The 23,147-nt window shown below is 45.3% G+C and overlaps 1 protein-coding gene across 1 annotated transcript; it reads left to right on the top strand.

The window, feature by feature from the left end:
- Nucleotides 1-13,377: 13,377 nt before the first annotated feature.
- LOC141022862 (uncharacterized) lies at nucleotides 13,378-14,750 on the top strand. Its single transcript, XM_073499135.1, has 2 exons — nucleotides 13,378-13,951; nucleotides 14,119-14,750. The coding sequence occupies exons 1-2, from the start codon at nucleotides 13,378-13,380 to the stop codon at nucleotides 14,748-14,750; spliced, it is 1,206 nt and encodes a 401-aa protein (XP_073355236.1).
- The last annotated feature ends 8,397 nt before the right edge of the window (nucleotides 14,751-23,147 follow it).

Here is a 23,147-nt window from a genome sequence, read left to right as displayed (position 1 = left end):
ATTGTTGACCTTCTTCGAGCTTGCTAACTCTCAATCCCTCCATGGATTCTTGCTAGTTTTTGAGGGAAAAGAGAGAGGAGATCTAGATCCACATTTCCACCAATCACTTTCTCCTCTATGTGAGGGGAACCCCTTGGATCTAGATCTTGGAGTTCTTGGTGTTCTCCTTCTTGTTCTTCCTCTCATATTCCTCCCTAGCATTAGTTGCTTCGGTGGGATTTCAGGGAGAAGGACTTGGGCACTTCGTGTGCCCTTGCCATTGCATTTGGTGCATCGGTTTGAGTTCTCCACGGTGATACGTGGAAGTTACAAGTTGAGAAGCTTATTACTCTTGGGTGCTTGGTGCCCTTGAGCTTGTTCCTCTTGGGTGCTTGGGCGCCCTAGACGGTTGGTGGTGTTCGGAGCTCAATCATTGTGGTGTAAAGCTCCGGGCAAGCGTCGGGGTCTCCAATTAGGTTGTGGAGATCTCCCCGAGCAATTTGACGGGTACCGGTGACCGCCCCCAAGGGTTGCCAAAGTGTACGGGTTCGGTGACCGCCCCCAAGGGTTGCCATTTGTACGGGTTCGGTGACCGCCCTCAAGGGTCCCTTAGTGGAATCACGGCATCTTGCATTGTGCGAGGGCGTGAGGAGATTACGGTGGCCCTAGTGGCTTCTTGGGGAGCATTGTGCCTCCACACCGCTCCAAACGGAGATTAGCATCTGCAAGGGTGTGAACTTCGGGATACATCGTTGTCTCCGCGTGCCTCGGTTATCTCTTACCCGAGCCCTTTACTTATGCACTTTACTTTGTGATGGCCATATTGTGTCTTGTCATATATCTTGCTATCACCTAAGTAGGTTTTCTTGCTTAGCATAAGTTGTTGGTGCACATAGGTGAGCCTAGTTGTTGTAGGTTTTGTGCTTGACAAATTAACCGCTAGGTTTATTCCGCATTTGTTCAAGCCTAAACAGTAATTATTTTAAAGCGCCTATTCACCCCCCTCTAGGCGTCATCCACGATCTTTCAGAAGGTCTATAAAGAACTACTCACGCATCATCGGAGAGGCACCAATGGAGGTGGTGAACCCCATCCGAGATGGTGTCTAGATTGGATCTGGTGGTTCTCGACTCTACGGCAACTAGATGAATATTTCGTCAATGTTTTTAGGGTTTCTGGAATATTGGGGTATTTATAGAGCAAAGAGGCGGTCCCGGGGGCACCCGAGGTGGGCACAACCCACCAGGGCGCGCCTGGGCCTCCTGGCGCGCCCTGGTGGGTAGTCCCCTCCTCGGGACTCCCCCAGGTGCAACCAGGGCCCAACTTCTTTCTTTTCGTCCATAAAAAATCATCGTGAAGTTTCGTTGCATTTGGACTCCGTCTGATATTGATTTCCTGCGATGTAAAAAAACATGGAAAAAACAGCAACTGGCACTTGGCACTATGTCAATATGTTAGTACCAAAAAATGATATAAAATGACTATAAAATTATTATAAAACATCCAAGATTGATAATAAAACAGCATGGAACAATAAAAAATTATAGATACGTTGGAGACGTATCAGCATCTCCAAGCTTAACTCCTACTCGTCCTTGAGTAGGTAAGTGATAAAAACAGAATTTTTGATGTGGAGTGCTGTCTATAAAGTCATATCATATTATTTTCTTTATAGCATGGACATTTGGACTTTTATGTGATTCAAAGCAATAGTCTAGTTTTGACATAATAATTTAGATACTCAAGCATATCAACAGGCAACCATGTCTTTCAAAATATCAACACTAAAATAAGTTATCCCTAGCCCATCATGCTCAAACATTGATCCATTCATGAAACACACTCGAATATTAGCTACACCCAATACTTAAGTACGATCATATTGCCTCCTAGTTAGTGCTTTTATAAGAGAAGATTGAGACTCAAATTTTAAAATAAAAATTGCATAAAGTAAAAGAAAGGCCCTTCGCAGAGGGAAGTAGGGATTTGTAGAGGTGCCGGAGCTCAAAGCGAAAAATTAGAGATAATTTTTTTTGGGAGGTGTATCCATCCCACCAATGAAACTTCCGAACACTTTCCATGCTAGATATGCCATAGGCGGTTCCCAAACAGAAAATAAAGTTTATTCCTTTTTCCACCATACTTTCACTTTCCATGGCTAGCTGTATCCACGGTTGCCCTCCATACCAACACTTTCCAAGGAATTTATTATTTGACAACATAAAGTAAATTCATTTTTGCATTTCAGGACTGGGCATCCCTAAAAACTTTGCCTCATTCTCATAGAATGACAAGTGAATAAACACTCATCTTGAGAATAACACATCCGGCATGGAAAATATTAGCCACCCGTTACCGTTCCGCGAGTGAAACAAACACACAAAAGAGAAGTTTATTTTGATAATTAGAGATGGCACATGCAAATTTGCTTAGAACGGCAAAAGAATACCGCATATAGGTAGATATAGTGGACTCATGTGGCAAAACTGGTTTAAAGGATTTTGGATGCACAAGTAGAGGCCATACTTAGTGCAAAATGAAGGCTAGCAAAAAGATTGGGAAGCGACCAACCAAGAAACAAATAATCTCATAAGAAAGCATTAAGCATAATTAAAACCGAACAATGCACCACAAGTAGGATATAATTTTTATTGCATGATTATTGTCTTTCGTGGATGCATAGGGAATCACAAACCTTAACACTAATATTCTTACTAGAGCACAATTACTCAACAACATAACTCACATATCACATCATCATATCTGAAAACTATTACTAAGAATCAAGTTTATTTTGTCCAATGATCTTCATGGCATTTTCTTTTTTTACTTTATCCTTCTTGGATATCTATCACTTTGGCACTAATTTTCATGTGTTGCTTTTCCTAAGCTCGAACTAATATAAGTGAAGATCATGAGCATAAAAAAATTTCTTTCTCTCAAAATAATTTAAGTGAAGCAAGAGAGAATTTCTTAAAAATTCTACTAACTCTCAAATATATCTAAGTGAAGCAAGATAGCATTTCTTCAAAAATAACAAAGCACACTGTGCTAAAAAAAGATATAAGTGAAGCACTAGAGCAAGTCCTAGCTCGTAAAAGATTTAAGTGAAGTATAGAGAGCAATTCTAACAAACCATGATATAATTTTGTCTCTCTCAAATAGGTGTGTCCAGCAAGGATTGATGACTTAAAATACAAAATAAAACAAGCAAAGACACATATGATACAAGATGCCCCAAGCAAAACACATATCATGTGACGAATAAAAATATAGCCTCGAGTAAAATACCGATAGTTGTTGGAAGAAAGCAGAGAAGCTTAGTTGGTTGCTCATTTTTGGATAATAGCTTGGGATGCCGGGGCATCCCCAAGCTTAGGCTCTTACATCCTTCCTTCATCCATCGTAAACCCAAAACTTGAAAACTTCAATCACACAAAACTCAACAAAACCTTCGTGAGATCCGTTAGTATAAGAAAGCAAACTACTACTGTAAGTGCTGTATCAAACCAATTCATATTTTGTTTTTGTATTATATCTACTGTATTCAACTTTTCTATGGAAAAACTCATCAAAGAAAACCATAGAGCCATCAAAATAAGCACACAACACAAAGAAAACAGAATCTATCAAAACAGAACAGTGTATAGTAATCTGACGTTTGCGAATACTTATGTAACTCAAAAATATCTACCAAAATAGGACGACCTGGGTAATTTTTATATTAATATTCTTCAAAAATAATTGGCATTTTATCATATTCTGGTGATTTTTAACAATTATTTTCGTGAGCACAAAGTTTCTGTCATTTTCAGCAAGATTAAACAACTACCACCCAAGAAGATCCTATAGGCTTTACTTGGCACAAACAATAATTAAAACATAAAAAACACAATAATACCAGTAGAATAATTGTGCAAACACTCAAGAACAGAAAGCAAAAAGCAAAAATAAATTTTATTCACTGGGTTGCCTCCCAACAAGCGCTATAGTTTTACGCCCTTAGCTAGGCGTAAGGCAAGGATCTAAGTTTTGTCATCTTTGGTTTGAGATCCATAAGATGCCCTCATGATTGATTCATAGGGCTTCTTGTTCTAGGAAAGTGTTCCATGCCCTTCCTCAAAGGAAATTGGAATTTAATATTGCCTTCTTTCATATCAATCACGGCACCGATAGTGCGTAAAAATGGTCTACCAAGAATAGTTGGACAAGACGGATTGCAATCAATATCAAGAACAATAAAATCTATGGGCACATAATTCCTATTTGCAAGAATAAGAACATCATTAATTCTTCCCATAGGATTTTTAATAGTATAATCCGCCAAGTGCAAAATCAAGGAACACTCTTCAAGATTGGTAAGACCAAGCACATCACATAAAGATTTCAGAATTGTAGAAACACTAGCACCCAAGTCACACAAATCAAAACACTCATAATTTTTAATCTTGACTTTGATAGTAGGTTCCCATTCATCATGCAATTTTCTAGGAATTGAAACTTCTAATTCCAATTTTTCTTCAAGAGCTTTTATCATAGCATCAACAATATGTTTAGTAAAAGCTCTATTTTGTTCAAAGCATGGGGTGAATTTATCATGGATTGCAATAAAGAAATACAATCAATCAAAGAGCAACTGTCATAATTAAAGTCTTTGTAATCCAAAAGAGTGGGCACATCAATAGTTAAAGTTTTGACCTCCCCAAACCCACTTTCATCAATTTTCTCAACAAGATTTTCACCCTCCGAAATATTGGGACGCCTTCTACCTAAAGTTGACTCTTCTCCAGTCCCTTTTTCATCATTCTTAACTTTACTAAACAAGGAATCAATAGAAGAAACACCAATCATTTTAAGATCTTCATCACTTTTGCGAAAGAAATCACTAGAAAACGCTTTTTCTAAAAATTCTCTTTTAGCTCTAAGCATAGCGGTTCTTTTCTTACTTTCATCCATAGAAAAATAAAGAGCTTTAATTGATTCATCTACTTTAGGCACACAAATTTTCATCTTGAGATTTTCCACATCATGAGCAATTCTATCAACACTTCTAGACAAATCATCAATCTTATTCAACTTTTTTTCTATGGAAGTGTTGAAAACCTTTTGCATGCTGATAAATTCTTTAATATTATTCTCAAGATCAGAGGTGTTTCTATTATTATTATAAGATTGATTTCCATAGGAATTACCATAATTATTAGAGGAATTACTAGGAAAAGGCCTAGGATTAAAATTACCTCTATAAGCATTGTTGTTGAAATTATTTCGAGAGATAAAATTCACATCTATGGCATCACTATTTTGCTCAATCAAAGTAGACAAAGGCATATCATTAAAATCAATAGGAGCACTTTTACTAGCAACCAATCTCATAAGATGATCAACTTTATCACTCAATGAAGAAATTTCCTCAACCGAATTGACTTTTTTACTAGTAGGAGCTCTTTCGGTATGCCATTGTGAATAATTTGCCATGATATTATCAAGCAATTTGGTGGCTTCACCCAAAGTAATTTCCATAAAAGTACCACCCGCAGCGGAATCTAAAAGATTACGGGAAACAAAATTCAACCCCGCATAAAATTTTGGTATGATCATCCAAAGATTTAACCAATGAGGTGGGCAATTCCTTAGCATCATTTTCATCCTTTCCCAAGATTGTGAAACATGCTCATGTTCAAGTTGCTTGAAATTCATGATCTGGGTTCTAAGGGAAATAATTTTTGCAGGAGGAAAATACTTAGTGATAAAAGCATCTTTGCACTTATTCCAAGAATCAATACTAGTGCGAGGCAAAGAAGAGAACCAATTTTTTGCAGAATCACGAAAAGAAAACGGAAATAATTTCATCTTGACCACATCATTGTCCACATCTTTTTTCTTTTGCATATCGCATAATTCCACGAAGATATTAAGATGGGATGCAGCATCCTCATTAGGAGTACCGGAAAATTGGTTTTTCATAACAAGATTCAGCATAGCAGTATTAATATCATAAGACTCCGCACTAGTGGCGGGAGGAGCAAGCGGAGTGCCAATAAAATCATTGTTGTTGGTATTTGAGAAATCACATAACTTGGTGTTCTCTTGAGTCATGATGACTACACAATAAGATTGCACTCAAAAACAGATCCAACAAGAAAACGGTGAATGGAAAAAAGAGGCGAATAAAACGGCAAATTTTTGTGAAGTGGGGGAGAGGAAAACGAGAGGCAAATGGCAAATAATGTAAATTTCAAGGAGATGAGATTTTGATTAGGAACCTGGTTATGTTGAAGATCCTCCCCGGCAACGGTGCCAGAAATTCCTTTTGATGGCTCTCTAACTATAGCGCCAGAAAAGCTCCTGTCTGCTAGTACTACGTTGATATTTCCCCAAAGAGGAAGGGATGATGCAGCACATCGACAGTAGGTATTTCTGTCTGTGAAGAAACCAAGGTTATCGAACCAGTAGGAGAACCAAGCAACACAACGTAAACAACACCTGCACACAAGTAACAACACCTCGCAACCCGACGTGTTAAAGGGGTTGTCAATCCCTTTCGGGTAACGATGCCAGAAATTTGTAGTAGATTGAAATAATAGATCGCAAATAAAATAAAGTGCAACAAAGTATTTTTGTATTTTTGGTTTAATAGATCTGAATAAAAATGCAGAGGAAAAATAGATCGCAAGCAAATATATGAGAAAGAAGACCCCGGGGCCGTAGGTTTCACTAGTGGCTTCTCTCAAGAAAGATAACAAACGGTGGGTAAACAAATTACTGTCGGGCAATTGATAGAACCTCAAATGATTATGACGATATCCAGGCAATGATCATTACATAGGCATCACATCCAAGATTAGTAGACCAACTCCTGCCTGCATCTACTACTATTACTCCACACATCGACCGCTATCCAGCATGCATCTAGTGTATTAAGTTCATGGAAAAACGGAGTAATGCAATAAGAACGATGACATGATGTAGACAAGATCCGTTTATCTATTGCGTAGATATAGATCCCATCTTTTTATCCTTAGTAGCAATGATACATACGTGTCGTTTACCTTTCTGTCACTGGGATCGAGCACCGTAAGATCGAACCCACTATCGGGCACCTCTTCCCATTGCAAGATAAATAGATCAAGTTGGCCAAACAAAACCCAAATAGCAGAGAATAAATACGAGGCTATAAGAGATCATGCATATAAGAGATCAAAGAAACTCAAATAAATTTCATGGATATAAAAAGATATGACTGATCATAAACTCAAAGTTCATCAGATCCCAACAAACACACCGCAAAAGAGTTACATCATATGGATCTCCAAGAGACCATCGTATTGAGAATTCAGCGAGAGAGAGAAAGCCATCTAGCTACTAACTACGGGTCAACCCTCCTCGGGACTCCCCCCATGTGCAACCAGGGCCCAACTTCTTTCTTTTGGTCCATAAAAAATCATTATGAAGTTTCGTTGCATTTGGACTCCGTCTGATATTGATTTCCTGCAATGTAAAAAAAACATGGAAAAAACAGCACCTGGCACTTGGCACTATGTCAATAGGTTAGTACCAAAAAATGATATAAAATGATTATAAAACATCCAATATTGATAATAAAACAACATGGAACAAGAAAAAATTATAGATACATTGGAGATGTATCACTGGTTATACATATTGACAGCAAATAAATTTACACGCATCGGAAATAAAATCCGCAAACAATCATCCCATAACCGAGGTGCTGAACCACCTCGAAAGCATTTCGGGATATAGCTCGGATGCAAGTGGCTGGCTCCATAGAGGGCATTTCCGGCATTAAGCTCGGCTAAACTCCTTCAACTTTTGTGAACCAAGGTGATCTATGACACCTCGGATATAGTCCGGCGTTGGAGCTCGGATACAGTTCGGCGCTGGAGCTCGGATGCAGTCCGGCATTGGAGCTCGGTAGTAACAAGACTCTTCGGATACAGTCCGGCGTTGGAGATCAGATACATTCCGGCGTTGGAGCTCGGAAGCGGTCCGGCGTTGGTGCTCGGCTGCAAAAAGATACCTCGAATGCAGTCTGGGGTTGGAGCTTGGTTGCAAGAGGACACTGCCGCACGACAAAAACTTCAAACCCGAGGTGTGGCATGAAAATAACAAGGCATTGATAAAGGCTGAAGACTTAAAGGGCTCCTCGGACACCCGACGTGTGAGATCTTCAGATTTAGCTCGGATAGAAGATGTGAAGATTTGTTGAACCAGTTTTCAAGACCGACGACCGAAGACGAAGAACAGTTCGGAAGAACCGAGGAGCGTCCCCAACTTGAAGACCAGTTCAGGGGGCTATTGATGGTGTCGTGGACTAGGGGGTACTCACCACATCGTCTCCCGATCAGTTGGATTGGGCCGAGGACCGCCATGACCTTTTACTCATGAGCCAGTTCAGACAGCCGATGCATACACGAGGAAGATTCCACAAGACTTGGTGATCAAGACAAGGACTCCTCTCCACCGACGTATTCGACTAGGACTCTTGTTATCCTAGGCCTCTGGTACATTATATAAGCCGAGGCTGGGCTAGTCGATAGGGATATGCTAGATCATTATGATATTATTCATCATACCCTTAGGTTTTAGACCACAACATATGATCTCGAGGTAGATCAAATATTGTAATCTCTATATTCATCAAGATCAATCAAGCAGGAAGTAGGGTATTACCTCCATTAAGAGGGCCCGAACCTGGGTAAACATCGTGTCCCCTGTCTCCTGTTACCCATCGATCCATAACACACAGCTTGGGACCCCCTACCCGAGATCTGCCGGTTTTGACACCGACACCCGGGTCCCTATCCGTCTCGATAGCTCCAACACGTCGTACTATGCGTGGAAGACCTAGTTCAACCTTATCTTCCGCGAGTACTATCTCACCGAGCACATCGACGGTTCCGTGGACAACGTGTACATGCGCTGCGATCTTGAGTGGTCCGCCATCGAGGCCACGATCCTCCGTTGGTTCTACCAGATGGTCTCGAAGGACATCTTCTACACGGTTGTCGCCGAGGACGACGATGCCTGCGACGTGTGGGCCAAGATCAACACGCTCTTCACCGACAACAATCTTCAGTGCCTTGTTTTCTTGCAGCAGGCGTTCTTCGGCTGTCACCAGGACAACTCCACCATCAACGAGTACTGCATGAGGCTCAAGATGCTCGCTGACGAGCTTTGCGACATTGGCGCTAAGGTCTCTGATGACCTCATGCTGAGCACCCTCATCGCCGGTCTTAACGAGGATTTCGGCAATGCGGCGTCCAACCTCACCCTGCTGCCGCAACTCACGTTCCAGCGCGTCGTCTCGTACCTAAAACTTGAGGAGCGCCGGATGACGAAGCTGAAGCAGCGGGTCCAGCACACCGTCCTTGCCGCCGGCACCACCCGCGGTGGCCCTGCTCCTCCGGCCTTGCCCCGTAAGCCTGCGCCGCCCGCGCCCACCGGAGACTACCCGCTGCCGCCCGCACCGCCCGCGTCCCCCGCGCCTCCCCAGGAGCCACAAGGTGGCGGGGGCCGGCGCAACTGGTGTGGTGGTGGGTGTCGGTGTCAAAACTGGCCGATCTCGGGTAGGGGGTCCCGAACTGTGCGTCTGAGAATCGAAGGTAACAGGAGACAGGGGACACGATGTTTACCCAGGTTGGGGCCCTCTTAATGGAGGTAATACCCTACTTCCTGCTTGATTGACTTTGATGAGTATAGGGGTTACAAGAGTTGATCTACCTCGAGATCGTAATGTCTAAACCCTAGATGTCTAGCGTGTATGATTATGATTGCCTCTACGGACTAAACCCTCCGGTTATATAGACAGCGGAGGGGCCTAGGGTTGTACAGAGTCGGTTAACAGAGAAAGGAAACTTCCTATCCGAACGCCAGGCTTGCCATCCACGCAAAGGAGAGTCCCATCCGGACACGGGGGAAGGCCTTCAATCTTGTATCTTCACGGCCCATCAGTCCGGCCCATGTTACATAGCCCGGATGCCCGGGGACCCCCTAATCCAGGACTCCCTCAGTGGGGGCCGCCAGTAGTAGCAGCAGGCGCAGGGCGCAGGGAGGCGCCCCGCTACCAGCAGCCACCCCCGCCGTGGGCCGCCGAGCAGAACCCGTGGATAGGCGCTGTTCATGCCTATCACATGCCCGTCCTGCGGGCCCCTGCATCGGGTCTCCTTGGTCCCTGCCCCATGGGCCATCAGGAGTTCATCGGTGCCCCCTAGCAGCCCTACGGTGCTCCGCTCGCACCGCCACCTATTGGTGGCTATGGCGCGCCTGCTCAGGTGCCGCCCTATGTAGGACCTGTACCATGGGACCCCGCCCTCCTGGCCGCCCTACACTCGGCGCCGTCGCCGAGTAACTACGGCGGTGGAGGTGACTGGTACATGGACTCTGGTACTATTGCGCACATGACAGCTCATCCCGGTAACCTATCCTCTTCCACCCCAGTTAACACCCCTACTCGTATCACCGTTGGCAACGGTTCTCTTACCTATGACTCATGTCGGTAGCACTAGTTTTCCTTCTAGTTCCACACATATCACTATGTCTAATGTCCTTGTCTCACCTGACTTAGTCACTAGTTTAGTTTCCGTTTGTCGTCTTACTCGTGAGAATCCACTTACTATTGAATTTGACGGTGTTCTTTTTTTGTGAAGGAAGCCCGTACCCGGATGCTGCTTCACTGATGTGATAGCCTTGATGAGCTTTATCCCGTGCACGCCGGCGCCTCCACCTCCACACCTGTCGTCCTCGCCGCCGACGTCGACCTTTGGCATGCTCGCTTGGGCCACCCCAACCCTACCGTTTTGCGTCAGATTCTTAGGAGTTTTTCTTTCTCATGTAATAAGCTCGACGAGCATACTTGTGAGGCTTGTCGCTTGGGCTAGCATGTTCGTCTTCCCTTTAGCGCGTCTACTTCACTTTCCACGTCCGTTTCAATTGCTTCATAGTGATGTTTGGACGTCTCCCGTTGCGAGTAACACGGGCTATCTATACTACTTGGTGATTTTAGATGATTATTCTCATTATGTGTGGAATTTTCCTCTTCGTCGTAAATCCGATGCTTTAGCCACACTCACCACTTTTTATTCCTATGTCACCACCCAATTCGGTCGCCCCATACTCGCACTCCAAACTGATAACGGAAAAGAGTTTGACAACGTCGCTCTCGCACACATCTCGCCACTCACGGCACCACCTTCCATCTGACTTGCCTTTACACTTCACAACAGAACGGCCGTGCCAAGCGCATTCTCCGCACTCTTAATGACTTCGTTCGCACGTTACTCTTTCACTCTAACGTGCTCGCTTGGTTTTGGCCCGATGTTCTCGCCACCGCCACTCTCTTAGTTAACATTCGTCCGTGTTGTCCTCGGTGGAACTTCGCCCCTCACCACCTTCTCTTTGGTACACCACCGTCCTACGATGGTCTCCGCATCTTTGGGCGTCCACCATGCCACACAAGCTCACACCACGTTCCGTCCCATGCGTCTTCCTTGGCTACCCTCGTAACACCCAAGGTTACCGGTGCTATGATCCTGTCACTCATCGTGTGTACACCTCGAGGCACCTGTATTTTGTCGAGACGGTGTTCCCTTTTTTTTCAGGATCCTCCGGCTTTGACCCTTCGGCGCCGGGCCCCGTGCCCCTTCCTGGAGCGATGCGCGGCGGCGCCCCCCAGAGCCCCCCGGCACAACGCCTTCTGCCGCCACCGCCCGGTTTTTCGACTCCCTCCCCAGAGGTCGAATCTGAACGGGCCCCTGGATCCATGTATCCCTCCTACGAGGTGTATAGTTGAGGTAGAGGCCTTCCCTGTAATTATAGATACATGCACCAGCACCCCATCAATACAACATCTATTGTATTGCAAACTTTCCCGTCTACAGCCACCCACCACGTGGGTGACGTCGATAAAGCGGGCGCCAGCCTGCGTAGCCAAGACGGTTTCCCCTTTGGTACTAAGGGAGCAGTTGTGCCAACCTGCCCCCAAAGCAAGTCCCAAGGGTTTCCCCTTGGAGATAGAAGATCAATACGGTGGCGCGGCAGGATGGAGCTCATCATTGAACCCCTGGCACGTCATGGATAGCACCTTTTGCTGGCAAAGACCGCCTTTTCTCAGAGAAGCTCCGGCGCCTGTCCCCTTTCGAATTGCCGCCCTGTGGTAGCCCTTCCCACTCATATTTTCGGAGACGAGGCTCAAGTCACCTACATAAGGGACAAAGCGGCCACCATAGAAGGGGATTAGCTCTTGCTCACACCCTAGCGCCATTGTTAGCCCCAAAGAGCTCAAGCTCACCTTGTAACTCCAAGAACACTGTCCACAAAAATATAACCAAGGAGGAGTAGGGTTTTACACCGCACGGTGGCCTGAACCTGGGTAGCTCGCTGTGTCCTCGTCATGTCTAGCTCGCAGCCTCGTAGCCGCCAAGCCAAGTCCCCAGGGCTCGAACCAGGGTTTTGGAGGATTTCTAGTGGCTCAGAATCAATCCCACGATGGAGCCATGGTCGAGGACCGCGCTTGCCGCTCCCAGTGCCGCACCAACTGCGTCCAGACGGAGCCCGTCGTCGTCCCTCGCGTCCGCCAACATAGGCGCGGAGCCGGAGGTGGAGAACTCCTCCGACCATCCTTCGGTCGGGCAGCTCCAGCAGCGGCCTCCGCTGACGCGCACGGCCACGGCGACCTCGTTCGCCCGTCGTGACTCGCCGGCTCCGCAGGCTGCGCTCCACATGGCGCAGCAGCTGCTGCTCTATCGTCCCACTAAGGATGACTACGACACCTGGCTCATCCACATCGCGGAGCTCATCAACGTCGCCAGCGACGCCCCGACGCCATCTCGCTCCCCGCCGCCTCAGCCGTCGCGTGACGCATGAGCGCGGCAGGACGCGCCTCCTCCACCTCCTCGGCGCAATGACGGCGCGCCACGTCACTATTGGGAGCGCTCACCTGAGCCCTCCCACGGCTCCTCCCCGCCGCATGACGACAACCCGAGCTGCCAGATCATCGGACGCACGCGACCGAGCGCGCGGGTGCTCATCAAAAGGCAGTGCAACCGCCAGAACCGCACCATCCAGGTGGTCGCGGCCGCCGGGTGCCAGAACCGTGTCGCCCTTGCAGGCGGTGTTGTCTCCATCGTAGGGGCTGCAAGGCTTTCACCCGTGAGCTCCACCGCATAGTGTGGCCCGCGAAGTTCAAGCCGGAGCTGCCTCCCCACTTCTACGGCACCGCCAACCCTGTGGAGTTCCTGTCGCTCTACTCCTTCAGCATCCAGGCTACCGACGGGGGGGGGGGGGGGGGGACAAGGTCATGGAGAATTGGTTCCCCATGTCCCTCAAGGATGTGGCGTGCTCGTGGTTGATGAAGCTTCCCGAGGGATCCATCTCCTCATGGGCAGAGTTGTGCCAGTTGTTCTGTCTCCAACTTCAAGGGCGCGTCCGACCGCCCCCTCGCGCTCAGCAGCCTGCGCGCCATCCGCCAGCGCCCCTGACGAGCCCTTTTGCAAGTTCATCCAGCACTTCAGCCAAGTGCGCAACAAGATCCCGCGTGCCTATGATCCCAAGGTCATCGCACCATTCTCCACAGGTGTCACAGACGTCACAATGCGTGAGAAGCTCGCCGTCCATGATGAGCTCGACACCGTGGTTGAGCTATTCGACCATGCCAACAAGTCTGCTAAGGCCGGGGAGGGCCGCCTCTTCGCCTACAATGACCCCCACGTCGACCTTGATGTCGCCAAGCCCAAGGGCAGGGACTCCGAACGCAAGGGCTCCGCCGTGCTTGCGGCGGAGCCTGAATGGAAGCGCGGCTGCGACCGCGACGAGGCGAAGGATGACTGCCCCTTCTGCGTCTATCACAACATGCACTCCCACGCCACCGAAGACTGCCACGAGCTCAAGCTGCTTTGCGACGAGCGACAGGAGAAACGCGGTGGCCGCAACGACCGTGGCCCGAGGCGCAGCGGTAGCCATAGGGGTGGACGCTGGAAGGATCGTGACAACGACAACAACAACTCACGCTAGGGCTGGCGGGACCAGCCTCGACAGGCCAGCCCTCGTGAGGCCAACCCCCAACAGGCCAACGCAGCCCTCCCGCGCCCCAACAGAAACAATGACGACCTGCCTGAAGAGGACACCGGGGCTATCAGGAGCATGGAACGGTGGCCTTCATCCTGGGCGGGGCTCAAGCTCCCCCCTCCAACCGCCACTTCAAGCAGTTCTCTCGTGAGGTGAATGCGGGCCTCCCGGAGCCTGCGGACGCCAAGCCCCTCAAGTGGTTGCAGTATGGGATCACCTTCGATCACACCGATCACCCCAAGTCCACGAAGTCCGTGGGCACCATTCCTTTGTTGTGCACGCCCATCATCAACAACGTGGCAGTCACCAAGACACTCATCCACGGCAGTGCCGGCCTCAACGTGATCTCTGTGGAAACCTCCGAGCAGCTCCACGTGCCTTACAAGCGCTTGATGCCCACAAGGCCCTTCTCAGGCATAACCGATGGCTCCACCATGCCCTTGGGGCAGGTGCGCCTTGCCGTCACCTTTAGCTCCCGCAAGAACTACCATACCGAGCTCATCGACTGCAATGTGGCGCACATCGGCCTGCCGTACAACACCATCCTAGGCTACCCCGCGCTCGCCAAGTTCATGGCGGTGACCCACCACGCCTACAACACTGTCAAGATGTTGGGCTGCAGCGGGATTATCGCCATCTGCTGCGACGAGAAGGATGCGATGCGCACCCTCGAGCACGCCTGCTAGGCAGCTGCCGCCACACACCCGAAGGACGAAGACAAGGCAGACCCCTCCGAGGCTGCCCCTGTGAAGAAGAAACCACAGTTCTCCCAGGTCCGCACGGAAACAAAGAAGGTGTCACTGGACGACACCACCTCGGGCCCCTCCCACACCATTGTGGCTGGCCCCTCCCCCAAACAGGAAGACGCGTGATGCGGCTTGAACTACGTCATTATTTCCCCAAAGAGGAAGGGATGATGCAGCACAGCTATGGTAGGTATTTCCCTCAGTCATGAAACCAAGGTATCAATCCAGTAGGAGAACCAAGCAACACTATGTAAACGGTACCTGCACACAAAGAACAAATACTTGCAACCGACGTGTAAGACGGGTTGCCAATCCCTCCTCGAGAAAAAGATAGATTGGTTTGTATGATTTTGGATAAATAGATCTCGCAATAACACAAAATAAAACAAGTAATAAAAAAGTGCAGCAAGGTATTTCTGGGTTTTGGGAATAATAGATCTGAAAACAAAAGCAAATGAAAATATATCTCAAAGCAAATATGATAAAGAATAGACCCGGGGGCCGCAGATTTCACTAGTGGCTTCTCTGAAGAAATAGACACGGTGGGTAAACAAATTACTGTTGGGCAATTGATAGAACTTCAAATAATTATGGCGATATCCAGGCAATGATCAATATATAGGCATCACGTCCAAGATTAGTAGACCGACTCCTGCCTGCATCTACTACTATTACTCCACACATCGTGCATCTAGTGTATTAAGTTCATGGAGAAACAGAGTAATGCAATAAGAACGATGACATGATGTAGACAAGATCTATTCATGTAGGAATAGACCCAATCTTGTTATCCTTGATAGCAACGATCAATATGTGTCTTGCTGCCCCTTCTGTCACTGAGAAAGAACACCGCACGATCGAACCCATCACAAAGCACCTCTTCCTATGGCAAGAAAAATTGATCTAGTCAGCCTAACTAAACCAAAGATTCGAAGAAGAAATACGAGGCTATAAATAATCATGCATATAAGAGATCAAAACTCAAATAAGTTTCATGGATGAATAGATCTGATCATAAACTCAAAGTTCATCGGATCCCAACAAACATACCACAAAAAAGAGTTACATCAAATAGATCTCCAAGAGACCATTGTATTGATAATCAAAAGAGAGAGAGGAAGCCATCTAGCTACTGCATATTGAGCCATAGGTCTACAGTGAACTACTCACGCATCATCGGAGAGGCACCAATGAGGATAATGAACCCCTCCGTGATGGTGTCTAGATTGGATCTCATGGTTCTCGAACTTGCGGCCGCTGGAATTGTGTTTCGTCGACTCCCTAGGGTTTCTGGAATATTTGGGTATTTATAGGGCAAAGAGGCGGTGCGGGAGGCCACCGAGGTGGGCACAACCCACCAGAGCACGCCTGGGCCCCCAGGCGTGCCCAGGTGGGTTGTGCCCCGCTCGGGGCACCCCTCTAGTACTTATTTGGCCCAAGTTGTGTCTTCTGGTCCATAAAAATTCTCCAAAAAGTTTCGCCGCGTTTGGACTCCGTTTGGTATTGATTTTCTGCGATGTAAAAAGCAAGCAAAAAACAACAACTGGCACTGGGCACTATGTCAACGTTAGACCCTAAAAATGATATAAAGTTGCTATAAAATGATTGTAAAACATCCAAGAATGATAATATAACAGCATGGAAAAATGATAAAAACAATTTTTTTGATGTGGAATGCTGCCTAACATGTTCATCACACATTCTTTTCTTTTGTAGCATGGAAATTTGGACATTTATATGATTCAATGCAATAGTCTAGTTTTGACATGAAGATTTCAATACTCAAGCATATAACCAAGCAACCATGTCTTTCAAAATATCAACACTAAAGAAAGTTATCCCTAGCCCATCATGCTCAATCACTGATCCATTGATGAAAAACACTTGCATATTAGCAACATCCAATGCTCAAGTACGATCATAGTCCTCCCTAGTTGGTGCTTTATAAGAGAAGATGGAGACTCAAGTAAAAATAAAAATTGCATAAAGTAAATAGAAAGGCCCTTCGCAGAGGGAAGTAGGGATTTGTTGAGGTGCTAGAGCTCAAAGCAAAGTTTGGGAGATAAATTTTTTGAGAGGCATACTTTTCCCATCAACGAAAGTGACCGAGTAATTCCCAACAATTTCCATGCTAGATATTGTAGGGAAACGTTGCATGGAAAACAAAAGAAAATTCTACGCACACGCAAGATCTATCCATGGAGATGCATAGTGATATATACGTCCATTTTGCATCATGTTTACCTGCTGTTATTTATATTGTTTTTATGTATAATAATGCTTTTTGGAGTATTTCTAATGCCTTTTCTCTGATAATATGCAAGGTACACACAAAGAGGGAGAATACCGGCAGCTGGAATTCTGGACCTGAAAAAGCTACGTCACGCTACCTATTCTGCACAACTCCAAATGAGTTAAAACTTTACGGGGAATTTTTATGGAATATATAAGAAATATTGGAGCCTATAAGTACCAGAGAGGGCCCTGGTGAGTTGTGCCCTCCTCGGCCCACCTCCGGTGCCCCTCTTCGGGTATATAAGTCATTTTGACCTAGAAAAAAGAATAAGGAGAGGACTTTCGGGATGAAGCGCCGCCATCTCGAGGCGGAACTTGGGCATCACTTTTGCTCCGGCAGAGCGATTCCGCTGGGGGAACTCCCTCCCGGAGGGGGAAATCTTTGTCATCATCATCACCAACAACTCTCCCATCTTGGGGAGGGCAATCTCCATCAACATCTTCAATAGCACCATCTCCTCTCAAACGCTAGTTCATCTCTTGTGTTCAATCTGTGTACTGAAACTATAGATTGGTACTTGTGGGTGACTAGTAGTGTTGATTACATCTTGTAGTTGATTACTATATGGTTTATTTGGTGGAACGTTATATGATCAGATCCATTATGCTATTTAATACCCCTCTGTTATTGAGCATGATTATTATTTGTGAGTAGTTACTTTTGTTCTTGAGGTCATGGGAGAAATCTTGTTGCAAGTAATCATGTGAATTTTATATGTGTTCGATATTTTTATGGTATGTATGTTGTGATTCCCTTAGTGGTGTCATGTGAACGTCGACTACATGACACCTCACCATATTTGGGCCTAAGCGAATGCATTGTGGAGTAGTTATTAAATGATGGGTTGCGAGAGTGATAGAAGCTTAACCCCTAGTTTATGCGCTATTCCTTAAGGGACTGATTTGGATCCAACAATTTTATGCTATGGTTAGAATTTATTCTTAATACTTTTCTCGTAACTGCGGATGCTTGCGAGGGGGTTAATCATAAGTAGGAGGTTTTCTCAAGTAAGAACAGCACCTAACCACCGGTGCGCCCACATATCAAATTATCAAAGTAGCGAACACAAATCAAACCAACATGATGAAAGTGACTAGATGAAATTCCCGTGTACCCTCAAGAACGCTTTGCCTATCATAAGAGACCATTTTGGCCTGTCATTTGCCTCAAAAGGATTGGGCTACCTTGCTGCACTTTTGTTACTATTACCGTTACTTGCTCGTTACAAATTATCTTGCTATCAAACTACTCCTTACTTATAATTTCAGTGCTTGCAGAGAATACCTTGCTGAAAACCACTTTTCATTTCCTTCTTCTCCTCGTTGGGTTTGACACTCTTATTTATCGAAAGGACTACGATTGATCCCATATACTTGTGGGTCATCACATAGCAACGATGGGGATAGTGTGTCTACGTACCCTCGTAGACCGTAAGCGGAAGCGTTTGTTAACGCGGTTGATGTAGTCGAACTTCTTCGTGATCCAACCGATCGAGTACCGAACGTACGTCACTGCTACTTCTTGAGCTTGTGTTGGGTTTTCCTTTGAAGAGGAAAGGGTGATGCATCATAGTAGAGAAAACTATTTCCCTTAGTTTGAGAACCAAGGTATCAATCCAGTAGGAGACAACGCACAACTCACCAATACCTGCACAAACAATCAAACAACTTGCACCCAACACCATAAAGGGGTTATCAATCCCTTCACGGTTACTTGCAAAAGTGAGATCTAATAGAGATAGATGTGATGTCTACTATGCAACTTTATTCTTGTAGACACGTGTTGGGCCTCTAAGGTTTATCAATCCGTGGGAGGCGTAGGATGAAGATAGTCTCTCTCAAACAACCCTGCAACCGAATACAAGAAATCTCTTGTGTCCCCAACACACCCAATACAATGGCCAATTGTATAGGTGCACTAGTTTGGCGAAGAGATGGTGATAGAAGTGTAATATGGATGGTAGAAATATATTTTTATAATCTGAATAAATAAAAACAGCAAGGTAGCAATCGATAAAAGTGAGCACAAACGGTATTGCAATGCTTGAAAACAAGGCCTAGGGTCCATACTTTCACTAATCAAATCTCTCAACAATGCTAACATAATTGGATCACATAACTATCCCTCAAAGTACGAAGAAGAATCACTCCAAAGTTCCTATCTAGCGGAGAACATAAGACGGAATTGTTTGTAGGGTACGAAACCACCTCAAAGCTATTCTTTCCGATCGATCTAACCAAGAGTTCATACTAAAATAACAGCAAAGAAAATACAGATTCATAATATTCAATCCAACACAAAGAACTTCAAAGAGTGCCCCAAGATTTCTACCGGAGAAAAAAAGACAAGAACGTGCATCAACCCCTATGCATAGATTACCCCAATGTCACCGCGGGAATCCGCGAGTTGAGTGCCAAAACATATATCAAGTGAATCAATATGATACGCCAATGTCACCACGAGTATTCATATGCAAGACATATATCAAGTGCTCTCAAATCCATGAAAGTATTCAATCCGATAACAACGAAATCTCAAAGAGAAAACTCAATTCATCACAACAAGATAGAGAGGGGAAAACACCATATGATCCGACTATATTAACAAAGCCCGCGATACATCAAGATCATGACATCTCAAGAACACGAGAGAGAGAGAGATTAAACACATAGCTACTGGTACAAACCCTCAGCCCCGAGGGTGGACTACTCCCTCCTCATCGTGGCCGCCGCCGGGATGATGAAGATGGCCACCGAGCTTAATTCTTGCTCGTCCCCGAGTAGGTAAATGATAAAAATAGAATTTTTGATGTGGAATGCTGCCTAACATGTCACGAGGGGCCCACAAGGCAGGGGGCGCGCCCTACCCCCTGGGTTCACCCTCCCCCTTGTGTCCGCCTCGTGGCTCTCCCGACTTGATCTCCAAGTCTCTCGGGTGTCTTCTGGTCCAAGAAAAATCATCGCGAATGTTTTATTCCGTTTGGATTCCGTTTGGTATTCCTTTTCTGCAAAACTCAAAAACAAGGAAAAAACAGAAACTGGCACTGGGCTCTAGGATAATAGGTTAGTCCCAAAAATACTATAAAATAGCATATTGATGCATATAAAACATCAAAAACACATAATATAATAGCATGGAACAATAAAAAATTATAGATATGTTGGAGACGTATCAGGCACCTCCGCGTTCACCACATGTTCAGCTCGGTGACGTCCTCGCCTTCTTGATCAGCAAGACGATGAAGTAGTGGATGAGTTCTTGCAGCACGACGGCATGGTGACGGTGGTGGCGATGCTATCTCCGCAGGGCTTCGCCTAAGCACTACGTAAATATGATCGAGGGACGAAACTATGGAGGGGGGCGCGGGACACGGCTAAGAGATTGTCGTGGTCTTGTGTGGGGCCCCTTCCCACATATATATAGGTGGGGGGAGGGAGGAGACAGCCAGGAGGCGCCCCAAGTGGGGCCGAATCCCACTTGGGGTCATGCCCCTAGCCACGCCCCCTTGCCATTTTAGGTGAGTGGGGAAAGGCAGGGGAGGGTGGCGCCCCCCATTTCCTTTCTCCCATGAGAAGGGGAAGGCAGGAGGGGTTAGCCCTCCCCATTTTCCTTCCCTAGGGCCGGAAGCCAGGGAGAGGGGCGCACCAGCCCCCTTGTGGGCTGGTGTGTCTCCCCTTGGCCCTTTAGGCCCATATACCTCCCTTGGTGTCCGGAAACCCTTCCGGCGATCCGATGACTACCCGGTGCACTCCGAAACTCTTCCGATGTCCGAATATCATTGTCCTATATATATATATATATATATATATATATATATATATATCAATATTTACCTCTGGACCATTCCGGAGCTCCTCGTCATGTTTGTGATCTCATTCGGGACTCCAAAAAACTTTTGGTCACCAAATCATATAACTCATATAACTCTATATCATCAACGAACGTTAGACATGACCGAGACACCTCTCCGGTCAATAATCAATAGCACAACCTGGATGCCCATATTGGCTCCTACATATTCTACGAAGATCTTTATCGGTCGAACCTTATGAAAACATATGTAATTCCCTTTGTCCATCAGTATGTTACTTGCTCGAGATTCGATCGTCGGTATCTTCATACCTAGTTCAATCTCGTTACCGGCAAGTCTCTTTACTCGTTTCATAATACATCATCTCGTAACTAACTCATTAGTCTTTTGCTTGCAAGGCTTCTTATGATGTGTATTACCGAGAGGGCCCAGAGATACCTCTCCGATACTCAGAGTGACAAATCCCAATCTCGATCCATGCCTACTTAACAAACACCTTCAGAGATACCTGTAGAGCATCATTATGATCACCTAGTTATGTTGTGATGTTTGATAGCACAAAAGGTGTTCCTCCAGTATCCGGAAGTTGCATGATCTCATGGTCAAAGGAACATGTATTTTGACATTCAACAAAGCAATAGCAATAAACTGAACGATCATATGCTAAGCTAACGGATGCGTCTTGTCCATCACATCATTCTCCGAATGATGTGATCCCTTTATCAAATGACAACACATGTCTATGTTTAGGAAACCTTAACCATCTTTGATCAACGAGCTAGTCTAGTAGAGGCTTACTAGGGACACTGTATTTGTTTATGTACTCACACATGTATTTACGTTTCCGATCACAATTCTAGAATGGATAATAAACCTTTATCATGAATAAGGAAATATAAAATAACAACTTTATTATTGCCTCTAGGGCATATTTCCTTCAGATATATCATAGGCGGTTCCCAAACAAAAAATAAAGTTTATTCCTTTTTCCACCATTCTTTCACAATCCATGGCTAGCCATATCCACGGGTGCCTTCCATACCAACACTTTCCAAGGAATTTATTATTTGACAACATAAAGTAAATTTCTTTTTCATTTCGGGACTGGGATCCCTATTATCGCCGTACTCTCGTGCAATGACAAGTGAATAAACACTCATCTTGAGAATAACACATCTAGCATGGAAAATATTAGCCACCCCCTCCTGCTTCATGAGTGGTACGAGCACACAAAAGGGAAATTTATTTTGAAAATTTGAGGTGGCACATACAAATTTTCTCAGAACGGCACGGAAATACCGCATATAGGTAGGTATGGTGGACTCATATGGCAAAACTGGGTTTAAAGATTTTGGATGCACAAGTAGTATTTCTACTTAGTACAAATGGAGGCAGCCAAGCAAGAAACAAAAAATCACGTAAGGGAGCATTAAGCATAACTAACACCAAATAATGCACCATAAGTAGGATGTAATTTCATTGCATAATTATTGACTTTCGTGCTTGCATAGGGAATCACAAACCTTAACACCAATATTCGTAGTAAGCATAGTTAATCACCAACATGACTCACATATCACTATCATCATATCTCAAAACTATTACAAAAAATCAAGTTTATTTTGTCCAATGATCTTCATGGAAGTTTTTATTATATACCTCTTGAATATCTGTCACTTTGGAACTAGTTTCATATGTTACTTTGACAAGCTCAAACAAATTTAAGTTAAGAACATGATCAGAAAAAATTTCTTCTCTCAAAATAATATAAGTGAAGCATTAGAGAATTTCTTCAAGAATTTGACTAACTCTCAAATAAATCTAAGTGAAGCATGAGAGCATTTATTCAAAAGTAATAAAGTACACCGTGCTCAAAAATATATAAGTGAAGCACTAGAGCAATTCCATAGCTCAAAAAATTTAAGTGAAGCATATAGAGAAATTTTAACAAATCATAGCATAATTTGGCTCTCTCAAATAGGCGTGTCCAGCAAGGATAGATGACACAAACTAAAAAGCAAAACAAGCAAAGACTCATATAATACAAGATGCTCCAAGCAAAACTCATGATATGTGAATAAAAATATAGCTCCAAGTAAAATACCGATGGTCGTTAGAAGAAAGAGGGGATGCCACTCGAGGCATCCCCAAGCTTAGCTGCTTGTTTCTCCTGGAATATTATCTTGGGGAGCCATGGGGCATCCCTGAGCTTAGGCTCTGCTTACTCCTG

This window comes from Aegilops tauschii, chromosome 5 (assembly GCF_002575655.3).
Source record: "Aegilops tauschii subsp. strangulata cultivar AL8/78 chromosome 5, Aet v6.0, whole genome shotgun sequence".
In the NCBI taxonomy this organism is placed as follows: Eukaryota; Viridiplantae; Streptophyta; class Magnoliopsida; order Poales; family Poaceae; genus Aegilops; species Aegilops tauschii.
Note: the sequence above shows the minus strand (reverse complement) of the source record. Positions and strands in the feature narration are given on the sequence as shown.

Coding starts and splice junctions, on each gene's coding strand:
- LOC141022862 (XM_073499135.1), top strand. CDS start 13,378: ATGGGCAGAGTTGTGCCAGTTGTTCTGTCTCCAACTTCAAGGGCGCGT. Junction 13,952..14,118: donor CCGTGGCCCGAGGCGCAGCG/GTAGCCATAGGG, acceptor CTGCCTGAAGAG/GACACCGGGGCTATCAGGAG.